A 24640-nucleotide genomic window follows, 5' to 3' on the forward strand; every position below is an offset into this window, starting at 1 on the left:
GAGCACCAGTTGAAAATCACTGAAAAACTCTTCCAGGTTCTATGGCTTTGTAGGGCAACTGTAGTAACAAATTGTCTGTTAGCTGCAAAGTGACACCTTGCAGAAATGGCGCTGCTAAAAGGGCAGCCTGCAGGATAATTGGGCTCTCCCAATTCTTGAAAATAGGGTCAGGATTTGCATATTTTCTCTTGTAAATTGCAGCTCATGTGTTCCTAGGTGAGAAAAAAGTGCTTATTTCTGACCATCACCTGCTTAATGATGTCAGTTCCTGCTTAATGATCAGAGAGCTGGAAGAGACTCATAAGGTAATTTAGTCCCACCCCCAACTGTAGCAGGAAAACCTCCTAGAGCATCTTCAACAAGTGCCTGTTGAGCCTCTGTTTTGAAAATACTGGGTGAGGAAGAATCTACCATCTCCCTTGGCAATTTGTTCCACTGCCAAACCACCTTACTGTCAAGAATGTCTTCCTGATGTCCAACCAGAATCTCCTCTCTTACAGTTCATACTCTTTTGATTTACTTCTGCTCTCAGAGGCAGCTGACAACAAATTTGTTCCACCTTCCATATGACAGCCTTCACATATTTAAACAGCATAATCATATCCCCTTTCAGCCTTCTCCAGGCTAAACATACTAAGTGTTTGACATCACTGATGACATCACTTTCAGCCCGCAGCAGGTGCCATGAATGCTATTCAGCCCACTGTGTGAAATAAGTTTGGTATAGGCAAAGTAATTGTGTATATACAGGTGAGTCCTCTTTATCTGCAGATTTGGGTCCCACGGATTTGACCCACCATGAGCTGAGGATCCACTGAGTCTCCTGGTTGCAACCAGAACCTTGTTCCAGTCGCATCTGGGAGCCTTTCTGAGGCCTGAGGAGGTGACGCATGGCCACCCTGGGGCTCAGAACACCCTCCAGATGTGACCAGAGCTGTGCTCCAGTCATATTTGGAGGTCTGGATGCCCTGACTCATGGATTTCATTAACCCCCATGAAACAGAACCCCCAGAGGGCAAGGCACCATCTGTATTATCCAGCTTGGTAGTACGGCTCCATTTCAGAGCAGGAGTGAAGTACAGGTGGGTCAAATAAACACTGTCCCAACTTGGCCATTGCTAAAAATAAAAAAATGATTTTAAGGGACCTTAAAATCCCTTAAGGCATAAAGGGATCTCAGCCAGAGGCAACTTGCATGGAAATAAGTTCCTCAAGGGCCTTCCAAGGACCCACAACAAATAATCATAAGAACAGGCCCTGTTAGCAACCTAGTTTCAGACTAATCAACCACTGACAAATATAGATCAAGATTTACACTGAAATAACATCTGCATTGAAGAACCATGAAAGAAAGATTGTGATGCATAATATATAGTGTAATAAATGTAATATCAACAATTTCCATCCACTTGCAACTTATATAGCCCATAATTTGCACAATTATCTTTCGGATCTACTTTTAAATAACTTTCCCCAAGACAGGTTATGTTTAAAGGAATCAAAATGCTTTATTTCTGTAGTATCTGTATGATTTCTGCAGCAATGTGCTGACTTTACATTTGTGAAAGAGGGATATCAAATCTGAAGCACTAAGTTCCCACTTCCCCAAGTTATACACCTCTGTCTTAAAGGTATAGCTCTGATTTCTTCTAATTCTACCATTCACATACTACCCCATCTCTTTAGAGCAACAGTTCCCAAACTGTGCCATGGTTCCCTTCGTGGGGTTCCTATGGGATGCCCCTGGCGCCCTCTTCATACTAGCTCACCTGGGCACAGATATCTCGAATCATGCAAGATTTTGTGCAATTCAAGATGGTGGCGCCATGACCACAGTAAGCTTGGGAACCACTGCTTTAGAATGTTAACCAGAAGAATTTGTTTCACATAATTCAAAAGATTCAAAGCCACATATCTTGGCTTAATGATTTTTCCTTATACCATGAACCTCTCCCATAAAGATAATTTAGAGTGGAATGTTAGCATGCTTCTTCCAGGGGTTAGATTGTCTCTTGCTGGTCAGAACATCCAAATCACTGCAAATACGAAGCCGAGTAGTAGAGGGTTGGATTATGTCATCCACAAACCCTGTTAAACAGATTTTAAAAAAGAAATTAATTCTAGTACTATGCAAATGAACCTGAGTCAAAAAGTTAACATACTGCAGGCAGCTATAGCTATCATTAGCCTTCTATTATAGAATAGATTTGCATTTTTTGTTTTAAAAAACTGCTAAAATGTTGTGCATATTTTCCACAAAAAGAACAGACAAATTTCTAGGTAAAATTAATTGGTAAATTGAGAGAGGGCTGTCTGGATTGATGAGATCTGCAGTAACAGCAATAGCCCTAAGTCAAATAGCTGAAATACAGAACGGCAGAAACAATGGCCATTAATTACATTTACATGTTAAAATACATAACTGTCAATTCTACAAGTTTCCATCTTGGTAGTTAGAACTTTAAACAAGAAAAGTTAATTTAGAAATAATGTAAACTTTGCTATTCACTCTATAAGTACAACTTCCATTTATAATCAGTAGAATAAACTGGATGTCTCTAACTAGTAATGTGAAGTTGCTTTTGAGAGAAGGTATTGTGAATCATTTTGAAATTACAAATAATACTCCACTCTATACAAATCCTCCAAAGCAAGAGATTTCAGTGGTAAATTTTTAAGTATCTGCACTCATCATGTCACCTTCCTGTAGCCATGCTCCACTAAGACTAAACAAATCAGCTTTAAATTTCTTAGTAGTGTTTTTATTGCTTGTCAAATTTCTACTATGAAATTTAATGTTTCATTTTGAGATCTAACTCATTTCATCTCCAATTTTCAGAATCAGTTGCAGAATTTTTAAAACAAGTGTATAAGAATTGAAAAATAAGATTTAAAAAATGTCCCAAGTAAAAGCATATTTACTCAGAAGTGTCACTGCACTCAATGGGGTTTATGCCCCGGTAGATTTGTATAGGATTGTAGCTTTAATCAGTGACACCATGTGCCTCTACACTGCCTGAATCTGCTGCCCACTGCCACCTCTCCTCACATGAACCCTTCTCATGGAGGGCAGGCAGATGAACCAGCAGACATGATTCTGTCCCCCCTTCCTTTTACTTACCAAGCACGCACAATTCAGCAAATCAGGAAAACAAATAGCGCCTGATTACTGAACTATTTATTTTGAACAGGTATCCACTTCTTGTATTTATGGGCTTGGACAAAGGCAAAAAGGAGCTTTTAGTTCTGAGTTTGGTTCCAGTTCATTGGGGAAAATACCCTCTTTGAACAGATTAAAGCTTGGTTCAACTTTCTGCTGATTTCTTGATTTCATGCAGATTTTTATCATCATCCACATAACTAAAGTGCTCATTATGCTCCTTAATTCAAATGCTCAATAAGGGCTCACTCACAAAGAAGTTTTGTTTCTAGCATTTGGCAAATTCAAAACATCTGGCCTTTTAAAAATAAAAATCAGCTCCTTAGGTACCAAAATGAAACTGCTATCAGGAAATGGGAGAAGGGCTTTGAAATCATAATCAAGAAGAATTTGAAAAGGCTTTGATGACAAACACTTTGTCATACCTCTTATTGCTGCAGGGAAAGGATTTGCAAACTTTTCCACATATTCTGCTTCTGCATTGTTCTGTTTTCCTCTGAATATGATCTGGACAGCTCCCTAAAGACAAACATTCCAAGTCTGTAAACTGACTTATTTTTTTTCTTTTTGAAGATTCTGGATTGTGGTTAGTTCATCTAAATACTCTTAAGCAGCTTATAAATAGGAACAAACAGCAGCTTATAAAAAGTAACACTTGATGGATAGAGACTGCTGAAAAACCAAGGTGAAAGCTTCCTGTAATTACCTTTGCACCCATTACAGCTACCTCGGCTGTTGGCCAGGCATAATTTGCATCTCCTCTTAAATGCTTTGAACTCATCACATCATAGGCCCCTCCATAAGCCTGGATCAAGACAAATAAGAAAACTATGTCAGTCAACCACAATTCTGCCAGAAATCACTCAACCCTTGTTTCTATGCTACGACAGTGTAAAATGCTATATGGCATGAAGAGAATAATTTCCACTACAGCAATTAAAATGCTATGCATAATTACATCTGCTTTTTATGATTCCATGTGATTTCACACATTCTTCAACAGGCATACACCTTTTAGGATACAAAAGACCCAATAAACTGAACTGTGTAATTAGGGAAGAAAAATGGAAAAGTCTCTAATAAATCATCTTGAGGCCTATAATAAGTATACTTTAGAATAGCCGACTTGAGAGCTTTTAAGTGGGGTATGTAGGAATGAATGAATGAATGAATGAATGAATAAATAGTGGCTATATACATTCATATCAGCTTATCAACTGATAATGATAATAACAAATGAAAGGTCTTTCAAAATTTGGAAGCAAAATATTTTACAGCTGTTGGCATTCTGCCCAGGATCTGATTACTTTTACCAACATTAGTGTCGAAATAACAGCTGTTCTCTGGGTGCTTTCATCATAAGAAGTTAGAATTCTGCCAGCAAGAAGCAAGGTTCCTACTCACAACAGCCCCTAGACTGTGTAATGACCTGCCTCTAGACACAAGGAGGAACTCATCTCTGGTTCATTTCTGTAAAGCAGTGGTTCCCAATCTATGTCACAGGCTGCCTGCTGTCCCAGTAGGAAGACCATGACATGAGCCTCCAAGCAGCAGCAGGAGGCTCAGTGAGCAGGACGAGCTGCAGCACACAACCGGGCACTGCAAAAACCCTCCCACCCACCATCACCCTCTTACTGCTCTTTAGAGCAGCCATTTTCAACCACTATGCTGTGGCACACTGGCGTGCCACTGGTGGCCTGCAGGTGTGCCTCAGGAGTTTGGAGGAGGATCATTTGTTAGTAGGGGCACTGGGGGATGTGAGCCCCTGCTGTCAGTGCGGTTTGCCTTGTCGGTTGTCAAAAAACCGATGGTGTGCCTTGACAATTTTGGTGCCACATCAGAGTGCCATGAGATTAAAAAGGTTGAAAATCGCTGCTTTAGAGGCTTGCGCTACAACTTCATACCCAGAAGTGAATGGCGATAACATCACTGTGTGATGCACTGCACATCACTGTCATTCATTTCCTGGTTCGGGGGGTGTCACAGCCCCAGCAAGGGTTGGATGACTACTGTGTTTTGTGTGTTGTTTTTTTAAGTTGGCAGGCATTTAACTGACTGTGTGTTTGGGCTGGTTTCATAATTGTTTGCAGTTTTTATATTATGTGCTGCATCAAATCTTGGAACAATAGCCGATAGTTAACCAAACCACATTCTAAGCACTATAAAAATTGGTATAGTTTAACATCCTAACACAAGGTATGTCTGTCACAGCCAGGGCAGCAACTCCATTTCTCAGTTGCGTCAACTATAACATGACAGCACAGTTGGGATCCCCAAAGATCATAGTCAGCTTTCGTCAGATACGGCATGTATACTACCATCTGTTGCCTTATTCTGAGGTAGAAAGATGGCCCTAGAGAACAAGTAGTATTAAGCTGTCAATGTATGTTTACATCACAATGAGGCAGGCAAAAAAAAAAAATCTGTGGAAAGCAACATCAAGCATTCTGGCACCCACATAACAGTATTTAACTCCTGAGGTGCCAGCATCACATTTTCATGAGCTTGGTCAGGTTATACAATCTATAAGATGCAGAACAAACATCAGTAAATACTCACTAGAAAAGATATTACATAAAGATGAAGATGAACAGTTGGTCTCCCTCTGCTAAGTATAAGAAAATCACCTCTTTAAAAAGTGTGCTTGCTCAGTTAGCAGAGCATATGTATGTAAAACTGAAGAACTGCATGCAAGTCAGCTCACCTTAGAATAAGGGCATATATAGATAAACCATTTTTCACCCAGGCAGTATTAAAAAGATATTCTGGGATGAGGCAGGAGGTTAGAGCAGACATTTGCTCAATTTCTCAGCAATCCTGTTTTCCTTTTCTAGAGGACATTTAGGAAGAAAACCACCCCCTTTCCCCCCAAAAATGCCCTTGCATTGATTTCATTCCTCACAAGGCTTCTCTTCCCACTTCATCCCCTCTCCCTTATGGGTTCCTTCCTCTGACAGCCTCTCCTGGTAATAGTAATTATTTTAAAAATACAATCAATTATAATTAAAAATTCACAAAGCTAGTTATAAAAATATTTAACCCAATAACAACAACAATATTAAAATACAATTACTAAAAACAAAAAGTTGCATTTAAGATAGTAAAAAATAAGCATCAAACAGTAGCTTGTGAGCATTAAAAGTCTGGGCCAGTTTAAAAACTAATCACCCTGATGTCTCAAACTCATTAAGTTTGGCACCAGGTGAGGAATATCATACTCAGAAATATTATACAGCCCAAGACTTCAGGTTTGGAGTGATTAAAAATAGAAATTATCCTGAAGTTAAGAAGCATTAAGTTACACTTGTTCAGGCAGAATTAGGCTCAGAACACAGTATTTAAAAACACAACAAAAACAGGCAAAAAATCAAAACTTTACAAAGAGGCTGATGGGTTCTGAGCTGTCTGTGACAGATCAGGAGAGAGATCTTGGGGTGGTGGTGGACAGGTCGATGAAAGTGTCAACCCAATGTGCGGCGGCAGTGAAGAAGGCCAATTCTATGCTTGGGATCATTAGAAAAGGTATTGAGAACAAAGCGGCTAGTATTATAATGCCGTTGTACAAATCGATAGTAAGGCCACACCTGGAGTATTGTGTCCAGTTCTGGTCGCCGCATCTCAAAAAAGACATAGTGGAAATGGAAAAGGTGCAAAAGAGAGCGACTAAGATGACTACTGGGCTGGGGCACCTTCCTTATGAGGAAAGGCTACGGCGTTTGGGCCTCTTCAGCCTATAAAAGAGGCGTCTGAGGGCGGACATGATTGAGACATACAAAATTATGCAGGGGATGGACAGGGTGGATAAAGAGATGCTCTTTACACTCTCACATAACACCAGAACCAGGGGACATCCACTAAAATTGAGTGTTGGGAGAGTCAGAACAGACAAAAGAAAATATTTCTTTACTCAGCGTGTGGTTGGTCTGTGGAACTCCTTGCCACAGGATGTGGTGATGGCATCTGGCCTGGACGCCTTTAAAAGGGGGTTGGACAAGTTTCTGGAGGAAAAATCCATTACGGGTTACAAGCCATGATGAGTATGTGCAACCTTCTGATTTTAGAAATGGGCTATGTCAGAATGCCAGATGCAAGAGAGGGTACCAGAATGAGGTCTCTTGTTATCTGGTGTGCTCCCTGGGGCATTTGGTGGGCCGCTGTGAGATACAGGAAGCTGGACTAGATGGGCCTATGGCCTGATCCAATGGGGCTGTTCTTATGTTCTTAGGCTTGATTATGAGGGATGCAAAGGAATTAGAGGCAGCAGTGGTGAGGCAGAGAATATAAGTAGAATTCCAGAGGCAAAGTAATACGGTGAAGTTATAATAAGTCAGACAAATCAAAAGTGACAGAGCTCGGAAGCACAGGCACTATTTGGATGAGTTGAGCAAAGGGGTAGGCCATTCTCCTCTATACATACTCAACAGTGCTTAGCTAGTAGCTATAAAATGGAGTCTTACTTCACCTTCCTTGTGATAATAGTGATTTTTGGCACAGTTGCTTCTGCAAAAGCAAAAAGGAGTTTTGCACCATGCCGTATAATTCCACCATATTCCTGAGCTGTCCCTAAAAACAACATAAACCAATAAAACATTGTTAAATGAAAGTCACTTTCTCTGGGAGAGGACATTTGATAAAATAAGTTGTTATAACAGCATTCATGAGGATAATAGTCAAACAGCCATTATTTGAGAAAAAAATAGGAAAGCATGATTGCACCAAGCATCCACAGGTAACATCTGACTTATCATTTTGATGTGATGTGACCTTTTGCATGCCAATTCCTGGCTTGACTGAAAGTGATCCATGAGACCAAATCTCTTTAATTATAGGAAAATCTATCATTCTTCTGTTGCTGGGTTGTTGTTTTTTAACCTGGAATTAAATTATCTGCTCATTTAATAAATCTATTCTGAGTATGTCAGCCTTGTAATTTAGCACTCACCAGATAAATTTGTGACAAGTAACAACTCTCTAAGAAGGAACCCATCTTACTGTTAGCAGAGCTTTGGACAAAATTCATTTACAAAAGGAGCTAAGTTTTATATACACATTGCAAAATAAGAGCAGGCAAAGCAACTGGTCACAGCTGCTTGGGCAGCGAAATATAAAAACAAGTTAACAGAAAAAGAAGCTGAGCTGTTTAATCCAGGACAAAGAGAGCAACCTACAAGCCTTTAAACCAAGGGTGTCAAACATAAGGCCCAACGACCAGATGCAGCCCATCAAAGCTCTTTATCCAGCCCTCAGCCTCTCCCAGCACCACCATCAGTGACTCCCAGCTGCGCTGAGGTGTCATGGCTGAAAGGGCAGCCAGCATGATAATTGGGCTTTCCCATGTGTTGAAAATATGATCAAGATTTGCATATTTTCTCTTCTGACATTTGCAGCTGATGAGTGAGAAAAAAGTGCTCATTTCTGGACATGACCTGCTTAATAACATCACTTCCTGCTAAATGACACCACTTCCAGCCCTCAGCAGGCGTCATGAATGCTGTACAGCCCACTGTATGAAATGAGTTTGACACCCATGCTTCAAACTAGAAAGTGAATAGGTAACATCTCCCCCTTCTGGTAGGGATGATCTAATTCACTTGCTATCGCTCTTCCAACACTTACTGCTTCCATAACAGCAACTGGCAGAAAGAATTGGACCATATACACAACTCTCCATAATGCTGGATTACTAAATACAGGGCAGTGTTATGAAACCTGACACATGGCTCTCATTCCACTTTCTGAACTATATAAGGCAATAAAGGAGAATGAAAGCCTAATAACATACACATCAAAATATTACTTTTTAATTTAACAAACATTTCATTAAGTTAACTGGTTATTTTTATGAGAGAGACATGGCAACTTGAGTGGATGAAATGGTAAACCTTTGCTCATTTTCCAGCATGTATATTTTTATTTCAGTGCATTCCACATTACACTTCAGTAAAAAATAAATGAACATTTTGTGAATGTTCACTACAAATTAGAAATGCAGTAGATGTGTATTCCACATATGCAATAGGAACTATGCAACGAAAAATCCTCCTTTGTAGTTTAGTCACTGAAATAGTTCTCTATTTGCTAGAAAAGGCAAGCCAATTCCTTAAATATAGGATCTGCCATAACCAGTGGCATAGCTAACCAAGTTGCTACCCGGTGCAAGGAAAATTCTGTAGCCCCCATGCAATGACATAAAATTTAATTAATTAATCAATCAAATTACCACGGGGCTAAATTGTGGCTACATTAGATTTGGAAAGTTGGATATGCATGTCTACTCAGAAGTAACTCACATTATAGTCAATGGAACTTACTCCCAGGTGAATGGGATAGGATTTCAGCCTTACTTCTGTAAGTGACCACAAATCTAAAAGGCAGATCTAATTTAGAGCCCATTCCTATGCCTGTCTACTCAGAAGTAAGTCCTATTGTGATCAATGAGGTTTACTTCCAGGAATGTATATATAGTTTGAGAGGCACAGGGGGCTGAGACAATCATACCAGCCAGCAGCTTACCTTAAGGAACTGGAATAGAATAGGGATCAATGAATTATGATGAGATGATGATGGCAACAATGAGACCAGGCCAGACCTGCTTTGGGTGACACGTGCTTGCCTGACACCTCTTGCCTTGCTACTTCCCTCTTCAAATTCCTATGCAGGTACAGGCCACCCGTCACAGCCAACCAAACCCATTCCTATGTGTCTACTCAGAAGTGCCCCATTATAGTCAATGGGGCTTACTCCCAAGAAAGGGTGGATAGGATTGCAGCCTTAGATGCCTGTATGAGAAGTGGGGGGGAGAGAGCTTCAGAGCCCAATCCCATGCCTGCCTACTCAGAAGTAAGTCCCATTACAGTCAATGGGGCTTACTCCCAGGAAAGTGTGACTAGGATTGCAGCTCCTTGAAGATGCAGAGCAAGGGGCTAAACTGTTCCGCCGCCCCCCCCACAGGTTTGTGTGCTGCTGCTGCTTGTCGTGGTCCCAGCACTGTGTGCGTGCTTTGTTAGTGCTGGGGCTGGTGACTGAGGCTGAGCTGCAGAAAAAGCGGAGCAGAGGAGCAACGAGAAGCAGTTCCGTGCTGCATGCCCCTCTCTCCTACAGCTGAACTATGAGCCCTTTGCCATGCACACAGCAGAGAAGAGAGACTTGGGTTCAGTTGCAGAAGAGAGGGGTGCACGGCACAGGACTGCTTCTCATTGCTCCTCCTCTCCGCCTTGCCTGCAGCCCAGCCTCAGTCGCCAGCCCCAGAGCTAGCAAAGTGCACACACAGCGCTAGGACTGAGACAAGCAGCAGCACAATGCCCCGGCACCCGAGTTAGTGATGGTGGCAGAGGCTTGGGAGGCGTGTTCGGCAGTTCCATCTCTGCTGCCGGCTGCGGGAGGGGGCAACAGTTTAGTCCCTCCTCTCTCCTGTGTGCATGGCAACAGGCTAAGCTGTTCACCCTCCCCCCCCAGCTGGCAGCAGAGATGGAACTACTTGCTATGTGCTGCTGAGGCGGTCGCGGCAAGCAAGCAGCAGCAGTACACGCCATCCCCAGCTCCTGCCACCACCATCTCAGCTGCGGGGCCGACTCCTCTGCACTGCCCACCATGCACCTGCAGCCCAATGTAAGGTGCGGCAGTGAGGAGCGCAGGAGTCGACTGTGTCCCCCCCCTTAAGCTCCTCTGTGTGCCTACAGCAGCCCAATTGGCTTGCAAAGGCACTGGGCTACAGGGCAGGGGGGGGCTACAACACGGGGGTTAGTTGTAGCCCACATGTTGTAGCCCCCCCATAACCCCATACATTTGCTACCCCCTGCACCTCCTTAACTACGCCACTGGTCATAACAGCTTTCATGTAAGAGAAATAAAGTCCTCTGATCAATTAATTTCCATCATTGCAATAAAGAAGGATGCAAAAGACCTACCTGGTAAAAATCCAGGAACATCCACAAATGTTATCAGAGGGATGTTGAAAGCATCACAGAAGCGAACAAAACGGGCTCCCTTCACAGAAGAATTTATGTCCAAACAACCTAATTTTTTAAAGGAACAACAGACAATATGAAACTTTTTCAAAATATTTAACATCAATTTCCAGTAGTCAAGGCACCACTTCTGTAATATACAAACACATAACACTAATAGCAATTTTTAACAATACTTCTAGTATTACCTCAGTGACATATACTGAACTGTATTTCTATATTATCCAATCTGCATAAACATTCCTAAAACACTTGCTATTTTTACCTATACCAGACTTCCGATTAAAATTTAGTTTAGGAAATTGTTTACATTTAACTGAAGTTCTCTGGAGGAATAGAAGATGACAATATCAATCAGGCAACTGAGCTCCACACCAAACCACTCACTCCAGTAATTTGTCTTCAGACACTAAACTCTTATGTATTCATTTGTAAGATAATGGTTTGTGTGTCTATAACCGTTATGTTTAACATCTTCCCATAGCAATGTATTTTGGAACTAGCAATTGTAACAAAACAATTATGAGAAGAGAAAAAAACACGGCCTTTGTTGGGTGGACAAAACACAGCAGCAGGGGATGTCAATGGATTCCAAGCATGTATATAGAAGGCTGTGCCCACTCCTAATGCTCAACATACCATCTACCCACATCAAAAACTCTCAGGAATAAAACCAGCCTCATTTCCTTGTTCTTTGCACACTGGCCAAAGGTACTTCCATGGCAAAAACCATTTGTAGGCTGCACAGCATGTCCAAGCAGCCCCACCCCAGCCAGCCACTGTTTTCAGGGCAAAACATTTTTAAGAGAAAACATTTCCAAAACACGTATTCAGATACTCCAGTGATGCGCTCATAACAGATGTTACAAGCAGGAATCGGAGTTTTCTAACCTCATTTCTCAAATATGCAGGTTTCTAGCAACAGCTACCCTGTTCTCACCTGATGCTACTTTGGGTTGGTTGCCAACTATTCCAACAGTTCTTCCATTCATTCTAGCAAACCCAACTATGATGTTTCTGGCATAGGAGGGCATGATCTCAAAGAATTCTCTCTCATCAACAATCTGCACAAATAAGATTCAAATATTTCATTATATCAAGAGTGACAGAGTATAGGAAAAAACACTCATTTCTATAATCAAACAGCTGCCTCAAGTAGATTAAACATTTTAAGGGTATAATCCTACCCTGTGCTGGAACAGGCAAGCCAAGAGGCTTGCGCTGTTTCCAGCATAGGATAGGGGCCCAAAGTGGCTCAGTCACGCAAGGGGAAACTTTTCCCTTACCTCTGGGTAAGGTGCCCTTACCCTATGGGTCTCCTTGGACCTGCGCCACCTCCTGAGGTGGCACAAGTCCAAGGAGAGCGGAACGGCTTTGAGTCGCTCCGAACGCCCTGGGAACAGGTGTTGGGATCCAGCATAAGTGCTGGATCCCAGTCCCGCCTCCTGCTCCCCATCTACCCGCCCCCTGGCCCGCCCATCCTCCCCCCATCCAGGAATGCCTTCCTCCTGCCCCTCCCCACCTACCACAGAGCCTTGCGTCAGCCCGGCTGGCTTGCTGAGGGAAGCTTGCCGAGGGAGCCGGCGCAGAGGCTTGTGCCTCCTCAGGCCAGTGCATCTCAGTGCGCCAGCCCGGCTTACTCTCGAGGAGGCACAAACGTGCTTTATGGCATGTTTGTGACCCTCTTGGGCCAGTGCAAGGGACTTGTATCAGCCCAAGTGAAGGGTAGGACTGCACCCTAAGATAGCTAAAGCAGAATTTTTGAATATCTCATCTCAGAAGTCTTGTTAGCAATGTTTTTTTCTACATAGCACCAAAGTCAAAGATTTAATAAGAGTTATTTTAAAATTTTGATAGTTAACATTTTGGTTTCGCTCCATAACATACTAATTTAGTTTCTTCTTGTAAGTGTGGGAACAAATCTGCGAGTGTGGAAACTGCATGGGTCTCTCTGGGAAAGGAGTTCCCACAACAGTGGGGCCACCACTGATAAAGCTTGTGCCCATCAACCAGATCTCTTTCAATGGTGGACCAGAGAGCAAAGCCTCTGATGCTGCTCTCAGGATCGAGAAAGGTTGATTCAGGAGAATTAAGAATGACACAGAAGTTGCCTAATCTTTTCTTGGCAAATGCCGAAACAAAGCACTAATTCATCCAGTTATACTACTTTTGCCATTTACACTAAGCAACAGATTTCTAACAGTATTACAATACAGTATTTTAACAACCTGCAGACGAGCAAGATGAAAACAGAACTTGTTTTCATCTTGTAGCAATTCTGAGAGGTATCTTATGTAAACTCAAAGTTACGTGTCCCATCACCAGACTTCTATAATCCACTGGTGTGCAGAGCTTACCGAATGTACAATATCCACCATGTCATAAGCTTTAGTAGATTCCATTGGGACAATTGTATCCAACTCAGGAACCAACCGGTTACTTTAAAGAAATGGAATAAAAAAAAAGCAGCTTACATATCGTCATACTTACAAGAAAATAATTCTGTTAAGATACAACTATTTAACTTTCTTTGCATATGCCAACGTTAACAAAGACACAGATCTTGATTCAGGCTACAAATGGGATGAGGGAAATATTTATGATCTGGCTTCTTTCATTTTTAGCAACTTCCTAGAAAAGAACAGCCTCTTTCATTCCTATACCAGCAAAAGCAACTAAACCACCTACTGGTATCAACATGGAGCAAGTTTAAGGAAGGATAGAGAAGTGTGATTTATCAGTGAAGTTCCAACATAGAGCATAACTGCACATTATAAGGAACAGCTTGGGCCCAAATCCTAACCAACTTTCCAGCACTGGTACAGCTATGCCAATGGGACGTGTACTGCATCCTGCAGTTAGGGGCAGGGCTTTTTTTCTAATGGAACGCAGGGGGACGGAGTTCCGGCACCTTTTTGCAGGGGCCCCTCCCCTTCAGAGGCATTCCGGGGGGGAGCAAAACAGGGGCATTCGCTGGGCGGGTGCTGGGGGGTGCAGGGTGGGCGGGCGCCTGGCCCCTGCCTGACCACACAACGACCCCCTCCTGCCCCCATCTCCAAGCTCTCGCCTGAGCCCAGCCCGCCTCCCCTCCCCCCGCGCTCTGCTTCCTTGTGCAGCTTCCAAGCCAGTGGAGAGCGCGGGGGACACGCGCCAACACCAAGGAGGAGGACGGACAGCCAGCCAGCCAGCCAGGGAGACGGGCTGCGGCAGCCACGGAATGCCCAGGTACTGGCTTGGCGGAGGAGGAGGGGAAGGAAGCTGGCTGGTGCAGCCCCGTGCCAATCTGCAAGATGAGCCTAGGCGTGTCTACTCAGAAGTAAGTCTCACTGTGCTCAATGGGGCTTGCTCCTGGAAAAGGGTGCATAGCCTTGCAGCCTGAGAGCCCAAGCCTATGCATGTCTACTCAGAAGTAAGTTCCATTGTGTTCAATGGGGCTTACTCCCGGGAAAGTGTCATAGCCTTGCAGCCTGAGTAGACAGGCAGAGGAAGGGCTCTGAGGCTGCAGTCCTCTCCACACTTTCCTGGGAGGAAACCCCACTGCCTCTAATGGGACTGACTTCTGAGGAGACAGGCAGAGGAGGGGCTCTGAGGCTGCAGTCCTCTCCACACCTTCCTGGGAGGAAGCCCCACTGCCTCTAATGGGCCTGACTTCTGAGGAGACAGCCATAGGCTTTGGCTCTGAGGCTGCAGTCCTGTCCACACTTTCCTGGGAGGCAGCCCCACTGCCTCTACTGGGACTGACTTCTGAGGAGACAGTTACAGGAGGGGCTCTGAGGCTGCAGTCCTCTCCACACTTTCCTGGGAGGAAGCCCCATTGACTCTAATGGGACTGACTTCTGAGTAGACAGGCACAGGATTGGGCCCTGAGGCTGCCATCCTATCCACAGTAAGCCCCATTCACTAAAGTGGACTTCTGAGTAGACATGCATAGGACTGGGCTCTTAGGCTGCAATCCTAGGCACTTTCCTGGGAGTAAGCGCCATTGACTAGAACAAGACTTACTTCAGCGTAGACATACCTAGGATTGGGTTCTTAATCCTGGCAGAGATATATATCTGCACCCGTTTTCACCTGCTAAGGGCAGGTGAAAAGGGATTCTACGTGTGTACAACGTGCTGTCCAGCCTTGCCAGAGATCCTCCGCATCCTTCCCCCACAAGCACGCCCTCCGCCAGCCAGCGTTTGCAGCTCCTCTCCAGCAATGCACAGCAGCTGCTCAGGGCAGCAGAGAACATACAATTGCATGCCAAGCGCCTTCCCAAAGACACAGAGTATTCTGATACCTGAATTAAACCATATTTAATCGCTTGTTTGCAAACGTAGCTGTTTCTATGTGCACCTAAGGACCCCTCTCATGTAAGAATTCCTTTTTTGTTCCTACTCCCACAGTTGCTTAGAGTAATTTTACTACATGAAACTCATGTAAGCCATTTTTCCGAATCCATTCACTGCTTCCTCTCTTCGAAGTAGTGCCACACTACATACTACATGCTACAAGTGCACCTGTACAGTATTTTTCCCCATGTGTAGAAAAAGTAGCTAGGGGGAAGGGGATGAAAAGGTCAACAGGCATGTGGATGCGGGAGAACCCGTGGACATTATATATCTGGACTTTCAGAAGGCGTTTGACACGGTCCCTCACCAAAGGCTACTGAAAAAACTCCACAATCAGGGAATTAGAGGACAGGTCCTCTCGTGGATTGAGAACTGGTTGGAGGCCAGGAAGCAGAGAGTGGGTGTCAATGGGCAATTTTCACAGTGGAGAGAGGTGAAAAGCGGTGTGCCCCAAGGATCTGTCCTGGGACCGGTGCTTTTCAACCTCTTCATAAATGACCTGGAGACAGGGTTGAGCAGTGAAGTGGCTAAGTTTGCAGACGACACCAAACTTTTCCGAGTGGTAAAGACCAGAAGTGATTGTGAGGAGCTCCAGAAGGACCTCTCCAGACTGGCAGAATGGGCAGCAAAATGGCAGATGCGCTTCAATGTCAGTAAGTGTAAAGTCATGCACATTGGGGCAAAAAATCAAAACTTTAGATATAGGCTGATGGGTTCTGAGCTGTCTGTGACAGATCAGGAGAGAGATCTTGGGGTGGTGGTGGACAGGTCGATGAAAGTGTCGACCCAATGTGCAGCGGCAGTGAAGAAGGCCAATTCTATGCTTGGGATCATTAGGAAGGGTATTGAGAACAAAACGGCTAGTATTATAATGCCATTGTACAAATCTATGGTAAGGCCACACCTGGAGTATTGTGTCCAGTTCTGGTCGCCGCATCTCAAAAAAGACATAGTGGAAATGGAAAAGGTGCAAAAGAGAGCGACTAAGATGATTACGGGGCTGGGGCACCTTCCTTATGAGGAAAGGCTACGGCGTTTGGGCCTCTTCAGCCTAGAAAAGAGACGCTTGAGGGGGGACATGATTGAGACATACAAAATTATGCAGGGGATGGACAGAGTGGATAGGGAGATGTTCTTTACACTCTCACATAATACCAGAACCAGGGGACATCCACTAAAATTGAGTGTTGGGCGGGTTAGGACAGACAGAAGAAAATATTTCTTTACTCAGCGTGTGGTCGGTCTGTGGAACTCCTTGCCACAGGATGTGGTGCTGGCATCTAGCCTAGACGCCTTTAAAAGGGGATTGGACAAGTTTCTGGAGGAAAAATCCATTATGGGGTACAAGCCATGATGTGTATGCGCAACCTCCTGATTTTAGAAATGGGTTAAGTCAGAATGCCAGATGTAGGGGAGGGCACCAGGATGAGGTCTCTTGTTATCTGGTGTGCTCCCTGGGGCATTTGGTGGGCCGCTGTGAGATACAGGAAGCTGGACTAGATGGGCCTATGGCCTGATCCAGTGAGGCTGTTCTTATGGGAAAAAAACCAACTTTAAAGCAGCAGAGTGTAGTAAACTATGCCTGCAACAGGCATTTTTACAAAGGAGAGCTAGAATGTTAGAGGTATTTAAAGGGATAAAAGCCTTGATCAGGAATATAAGGGCTAAACTAGATGTGATTTTAATAATGTCATTTGACCCTGCATTATGACCAACGGGGAGCACTTTACTCTTTTGCCCCACTGTAATCCCAATCAAAATCAGGAAGACCACAAGTTATTTATGCTCTCTCTCTCGCGTACTCACACATGCGCGTACTCACACATGCACGGCCTAATGACACAATGTCACATCTAGTTTGGCCCTTCATTAGGACATTCTGACACAACAATGGGTTGACTAGCTGAGACCTGAGGCATTGATTGCTTCCATCAATTGTAAAACTACACCTACTTACCTAGGATCATGGCATTCACGAACAGGAGCAGGATCCTTGTTACTAAGTGGTAGATAATTAAAAAATTCTCTGAGATTAAGTAAAGCATCTATGTCATTCTCAAAAGCACAATGTGCAACTCCTACAGGGGGAAAAACAGAACAAAACTGATTTTGCAAATGAGTAACTAAAAATTCACTAACATTATTTTTAAAGAAACCTTTATTAACCAAAGGTTAATGTGCAGCCAAATTTTCAAGCCAAAGTATTAAGAATCAACCCAAGGCCTAGAAAACGAAGTGTGACCCCTCTCAAGAGAGATATATGCTACTTATTAAATCCTCACAGCAAATAAACTCTAAAATGTAATCTCATTAATCCATTTCTGCCCAGCCCACAGGTGTAAACCTATTTGTCCCTGCTGTATATATGCAACATTGGTCAGAAATGGCTTAACTGTAAAACGTAGATGTTCTTGACATCCATCAAAAGGCCAATACCTTTGAGAATCACCGTAAACTTATGTCTCAGTGCACATCCTATTGCAACATGTTTTCAAGCAGTAACTCAACACTATGTGGAAAAACCTGTTCATAAGATTTAAATTCTTCCATTTTATTTACCCTTTTTCATAAGTGACAAGACACAAAGCTGAGCTCAATTTGCAATTGCAGTATCACTCATTATCAACAGGTTAAGCAGCATTCTTACAATAAAAGGCAAAAGCACTGGGGGTCTTAGAGTTCAGGAAAATATTACAACTAAGGAGAACATAACACAGGTTTGCAAAATTATAAAATGGTGTAGAGCATCGGTTCTAAAACTTTGTACCACCGCTACTACAAACTTTGTACCTCGTCCTCTGCTGTGGGTCATACATGATACTCACTGTTGTGCTGCAAAGCATTACTGGGAGTCACTGGATGCTGCTTCCAAGTTGCACTGCACTGGGTCCACAACCTACTCCATTGGCCTTCTCAGGCCCTAGAATGTGACTTCTGGGTTGCTTCTACAAGACATTCTGGGGCCTGTGAAGGCCAACCAGAAGGAAGTGGACCACAGGCACGGCATAACCCAGAAGTGACCTCCAGTGGCTCCCAGAAATGTTTTACGGCATGACAGCAAGCATCACATAGCGACCCATCACACATCAGGTTATGCCCCACAATTTGAGAAATGCTGGTGTTGAAAATTCTCATAATATAAGAACTCAGGATCACACAATAAAAGTGACTGTCAAGATAAAGACAGTACTTTTCCACAGTGCCCAATTACTGACAGAACACACTACGACATTATCAGCAACCGTCCACATGATGAATGTCTGCTTATGTAACTTTTTTAAAGAATTGCAAAAAATCATGGAGTACATGTACACCTATGACTATCAGCTATGACAGCAAAATAGTATCCCCAGATTCAAAGCCAGTATAGCTCTAAATATTAGATGCAAGGCAACAATCAATGGTCAAGAGCTATTACCTTCTATTTTGCACGCTTCTCTGGAAAGGCTGGCTGCTTTCAAAACAGAATGCTGGACTTTTGCTCTAATTAAATAAAATAGTTCTTATAGTATATTTCCCTCATATTTGCTCACCGAAAGGGACACTTCCAACACCTCAGTCTCTCTTATTCTCACTACTTTAATTTCCACTCTCTACAACGTAACTTTCACTGGAAGAACACAACTATTACCACATTCCAAACTAAACAGTACTACTGATTGACAGGAATTTTCCTGTCAGTTTATAAGAAGACTAAGAAACAGGAGAAGATGCTAATGAAGCAATTTAGCCATATCTGACCTGACACCGCTGTGTGTGTCTTGGCACCCCCAAGCTGCTCCTGAGTAACATCTTCATTGGTAACTGATTTGACAACATCAGGACCAGTTATGAATAGATAGGATGTGTCCTAAAAAAAAACTGCAAAATGTGAAGTGCAAGATGCAACATTCAAGGGTTTGTTTTCTTCATCCCTTACAAGTTTTCAAACTATGAACAGTTGGAAGAAAACTATATAGCTATTAAAGTTTAATGTATTTTTATGCAACCTAATAATGTACAATCTGGCCTTTTTATCTACGGATTCGGGACCCACTGATTCGACTGATTCAACTCACTACAGGTTCCAAACCTGCAACTACAGGCTGAACCTGAGTTCCCAGACACAACTGGAGGTGTTCTCCAGTTGCATCCGGGAGCCTTTCTGAGGCCTGCAGAGGCCATGCACGGCCTCTGAAAGGCTTCAAGAGGTGCCAGAAAGTTACTTCCAGTTTTTACAAAAACTGTCTTTCTTGAAGCCGCGTCTAGAGATCCTATGGACCAGACGTGTGGATTTGCTTATCCGTGGGTTTTGGGGGGGGAAGGGGTCCACAAACAGATCCACCACAGATACCGAGGTCAAAATGTATTAGTTGAAATTCTCTCTACAGTATTTCCAATCAAACATTTGTTTTCCTAAAATCTTTGAAATGCACAGACAGACAAAGAAATAATACAAAGTAAAACCAAAGGCATGTCACCTTAAATACAGGCATAATACCACTGTACTTAGCCTCTCGCACTATTTAATTTCCAAACAAACACTGCAGCTCAAGGCTAACTGCTTCAATTGCCATTCATGATAGGTACAATTTAGGGGAACAACTAACAATTACATCCTGAAATATAAAAGCAGTAAAAACCATGACTTAAGACTTTAAAAAAGTTCTGAAGACTTAAAGTGACCAATAATGAAAAGTATGTTTACTTATTAGGGTAATTTCTTGGTTACCTATGGCATGCAGGAAACTCAACAGGAGAATTGGATTTTGCATTATAAAAATGAGTCACTTTTTGGAACAGATGAATTTGCTGCTTTATTTTCTTTAAATGCTGCTCACACATGCAAAAGGGTGTGGGGCATCCCAATACAGGTGTGCTCCCGTATCTGTGGAGATTCAGTTCCAGAACGCTTCCCCCCCCCCCCCCGCAGATACCTGAATTCATGGATATGGAGGAGACCACCTTCACCCTCCAGAGGCTCTTCTGAGCCCCACAGAGGCTGCACGCTTCCTCCCACAGCCCCTTCAGGGCTCAGAATGACTATTACAAGTAAAAAAAGTCACACCCAATTTTTCAGCTAAACTGGAAGTGACATTTTTATGCCTTTAAAAGGAATTATGAGGGCCAGGGAAGCCTCAGTGCGTTCTTAAGGCACCTAATGCTACATCCTTACCTTTACCATGAATGTGAAATCTGTTAAAGCGGGAGAGTAGACAGCACCTCCTGCACAAGGGCCCATGATAAGAGAAATCTGCGGGACTACCCCAGAACATAAAACATTTCTCTGCAACAGAAAACACACATGCTTGTTTATTAACACATTTTTATCCCAGTCAAGTTCCCAATGTAGCTACCATTATAGAAGATTCCAGATTCCTAAGTCTGGGTTCAAGTTCTACAACACACAAACAATTACACATAAAATAGGGCAAGTAGTAGAAATAGCTACACTTACAAAAATAAAAACAGCTCCATTCTAGTCTTTTGAGTTGATCCACAAACAAAGATTCCAATTCCTATCTCTCCTTTACCAAATCAATCAGATGTCTTCACAATTGTGAGCATCACAAATAGACAAGGAAAGAGGAAAAAACTATTCATTCAGAGAACAGACATTGGAGCTGAGGGTTCAGTTCATACAGCAATCTTTAAATGAGGTTCCACAAATATCAAATCCTTCAACTGTCTGTAGCAGCAGTTGCTCCTGACAACTGATAGAGACAGAAACAGATAGAGTCCTGTTCCAGTCATCTTGTTATTCTGGAATTGCATTCTCAGAAAGGAAAGTTATGCTGCTGTCACTGGTTTTCATCAAACCAACAAAAAGGATTCCTTCTTCCTACCTGGAGGGAGCAATGATGGCTTCAGCAGTGTTCTCCTTGCCTAGAGAACAGATGTGTGATGAGGAAAAAGCTAAAATGAAGCACTTAATACGCACTGCAACACCTAACAAAAATCATCAGATCATCCTTGATCACTTGGGGGAAGAAACATCTCTGTGCCTAAACAGCACCAGTGACTTTTAACCCTTTCAGGGCCAGCCTTACCATGAAATCCAAAACAGTCGCCTAGAGCAGAAAACTTGGAGGGGCAGCACCTGATAGGCTCCCAGCATCAGTATGCTGCCCTCTCCAGTCCCGTAGCTCTAGCAGGACTTTGATTTCTTCCAGCTCACTGAGAACAAGTGAGGAGAGGATGATGGCAGTAGCAGTCCCCCCTTCTCTAGAAGTGGAAAGAAGAAGAAAAAAACCACTGCCAGAGCTCCAAATAACTTCTCCTCACCCACATTCAAAGCATCAAGTGAACATAGTGAAGTGTTCTGAAGCCTGCCCCCCCATTGCCTTCCCTTCCAAATGGTGCTCCAATCAGCACAGAGGCTATGTGCCACAATTCCAGTAAGGGAAGGGATGGAGGATGGGGGTTTCCTCTCTCTCCCCTCCCTATCTACAGGCAGGTACACTTGCTTGCTCATCCTTCCCCTAGATAGAGTGAGTGAGTGGGTTCCCCTGCTCACTTGCCTGCCTTTCCTCCCTCACCTACAGGATGGTGGTGGCAAAACTATGGGGGCAACTGGGCAGCAGGAAGGTTTGGGCAACTCTTGAACCCTTGCAATAGAAATTACCTCTTAAAAGATGCACATCTTGGTACAAAAGCTTTCTTCCCTCTAATGTCACTCCAGCAACACTGTCTAGAAACACCCTAACAGACCATCCTATTAAGGCAGGTCTCAAAATCAGAACATGTCAACAAAGAGGTTACAGAAGCAGAATATACAGCTGTGTTGTTTGAAAATTAAGCTGTAGCCAAGTCAAGAAGTACAATAAAATGTCAACAAATCAGGATATAACCTTCATAATGTACAATGATGCAGTGTCATCATTAATGCAAATCTGTTACGTGCTATGGTCAACTATCTGGCAAATTTAGAAGTGTAACATTTTAGAAACTATGGCACAAAGACACAAAGTTAAGAGGTGAAAACTATGCACGAGGCGAGCAGCATTACCTTCCTCTCCCACAAGACACAGAAGTAACAGTAGAAATGTATCACTCATGCTTCTCTGCCATCACTTATTTAGAACAAGCAAACTGGCTCTATGCTTTTTAGTATTAAGTATACATATATGTGGTGCTGAGGGATAGTCTGTTCACCTAACAGATTTCTTACCAAAAAAATATCAGCATAACCAGCCAGTGACTCTACTCCTTCTTGGATACGGGCCCCTCCTGAATCATTCAGTCCAATCACAGGAGCACCAACCATAACAGCCTGATCCATGATCTGGAGAAACCAGAGCTCATGATTAGCCAGTAAATTACTACCACACGTTCAACAAGATAAAGTAGCCCATTGTGAATTTGTCACTCAGTCTTATTGTAAATCAGGAACTTTAAATCTGAATATCTTCAAGTTTCACTTATAATGTCTGCTTTCTTGTATAGCCTCTTCAAAAAAACAACTAGTTGTTTTTGTTTTTTTACGAACTAGGGGACATCCACTAAAAGTGAGTGCTGGGAACATTAGGACGGACAAAAGAAAATATTTCTGCACTCAGCGTGTGGTTGGTCTGTGGAACTCCTTGCCAAGGATGTGGGGATGGCATCTGGCCTGGACGCCTTTAAAAGGGAACTGGACAATTTTCTGGAGGAAAAATCCATTACGGGTTACAAGCCATGATGCATATGCACAACCTCCTGATTTTAGAAATGTGTTATGTCAGAATGCCAGATGCAAGCGAGGGCACCAGGATGCAGGTCTCTTGTTATGTGGTGTGCTTCCTGGAGCACTTGGTGGGCAGCTGTGAGATACAGGAAGCTGGACTAGATGGGCCTATGGCCTGATCCAGTGGGGCTGTTCTTATGTTAACTCACTACCCAGGCTCATCTGGAGGCATCATTATTATTTCATGTTGCAATTAATTCTGCTCACTAATGTTTATCTCACAAGCTAACTAACCCTAATAATGTCTCTGTTACTGGGCACTAATGAGCTATATGAGAAATGAAGCACATTAATATAAATAGCTAACCATTAGTTATCAGAAATAAAGCACATATTTTAACAACTATCTTCCAAAAAGAGCTATTAAGAGAAGTGGAAAAGTTTATCAATTAACTTATATTCAAATATGGACACTTTCTTAAAATATTTTTTTACTAATCTAGGAACTTATCTATCCTACTACTTATCTGAGACCATTCTGGCTTCAAATATGTTGATGGATGCATTAAGTGTCCAGTTTGCTATCAATATCTTAATTTCTGCAACCACAAATATTACAGTTATCATTTATCTAACAGTTATCTAACAGGAAGACTATCAGATTTAAGGAAAGGGAATTAGTAGCAGTGGGGCTATACAAGCAAAGGGCTTAAATCTGGGGACATGAGGAAACTAGAATACAATAATACCTCCCAAAACACTGCTTCTTTTTAGCACTGTTTTGTTACAGTGCTTTCTCCTGGGTGTGATTGACAGCCACCGCAGCCAAAGGGAACAGCATATTCTGGCTAGCATATCAGCACCAGTTTTCCTGCCTTGTCCTAATGATGTCCCCTATAGCACTGTTTCATACAGCACTCAGTTTTGCAGAAACTTATCCCATCATATCAAAGGTACAGGCATGCCCCATATCCGCAGGGGGTTCTGTTCTGGAACCCTCCTCCCCGTGGTTAAGTGAAACCTTGGATACAGGCAAACGCCTCACCTCCTGAGGGTCCTCTGAGCCCAGTAGAGGTCTCAGACGTCCATCTGCAGCCTTCGCTGGGCTCAGACTGAGTCTTTCTGTTAAAGAGTGCAACTTCCAGTTTCTCCTTGAAACCAGAAGTGATGTTTTTAATGCCTTATAACAGTGGTTCTCATACATTTAGCACTGGGACCCACATTTAGAATGAGAATCTGTCAGGACCCATTGGAAGTGATGTCATGACCAGAAGTGACATCATCAAGCAGGAAAATTTTGAACCATCCTAGGCTGCAATCCTACCCACACTTACCCAGGAGTAAGTTCCATTCACTATCATTGTTAAAAGAATATACATAGTAGCTTGTTAAAAGTACAGGTCTATAATTTCCCCAAATGCAGTCATATACCATGATAGCATCAAGTCTAATATATTAAAAATAAAGTAATGAAATGAATGGGACCCACCTGAAATTCGCTCACAACCCACATAGTGGGTCCTGACCCACAGTT

At 43.0% G+C, this 24640-nt stretch overlaps 1 protein-coding gene across 2 annotated transcripts in view; it reads right to left on the reverse strand.

The window, feature by feature from the left end:
• Window positions 1–1483: 1483 nt before the first annotated feature.
• PCCB (propionyl-CoA carboxylase subunit beta) overlaps window positions 1484–24640 on the reverse strand; it is a 32552-nt gene continuing 9395 nt past the window's right edge. The window contains exons 5-15 of one of the 2 annotated variants that reach the window (XM_066620440.1): window positions 22612–22725; window positions 20617–20727; window positions 19203–19311; window positions 17419–17539; window positions 13485–13566; window positions 12068–12191; window positions 11068–11175; window positions 7623–7723; window positions 3867–3965; window positions 3586–3679; window positions 1484–2088 (exon numbers count right to left, since the gene is read on the reverse strand). In XM_066620440.1, the coding sequence (XP_066476537.1) occupies window positions 1967–2088; window positions 3586–3679; window positions 3867–3965; window positions 7623–7723; window positions 11068–11175; window positions 12068–12191; window positions 13485–13566; window positions 17419–17539; window positions 19203–19311; window positions 20617–20727; window positions 22612–22725 (1185 nt within the window). In that variant the 3' untranslated portion in view covers window positions 1484–1966. Of the gene's footprint in view, window positions 2089–3585; window positions 3680–3866; window positions 3966–7617; window positions 7724–11067; window positions 11176–12067; window positions 12192–13484; window positions 13567–17418; window positions 17540–19202; window positions 19312–20616; window positions 20728–22611; window positions 22726–24640 lie in introns of those variants that run through there. The other variant, XR_010794094.1, reaches the window with a different exon arrangement.

Source organism: Tiliqua scincoides, chromosome 3 (genome assembly GCF_035046505.1).
Source record: "Tiliqua scincoides isolate rTilSci1 chromosome 3, rTilSci1.hap2, whole genome shotgun sequence".
NCBI lineage: Eukaryota > Metazoa > Chordata > Lepidosauria > Squamata > Scincidae > Tiliqua > Tiliqua scincoides.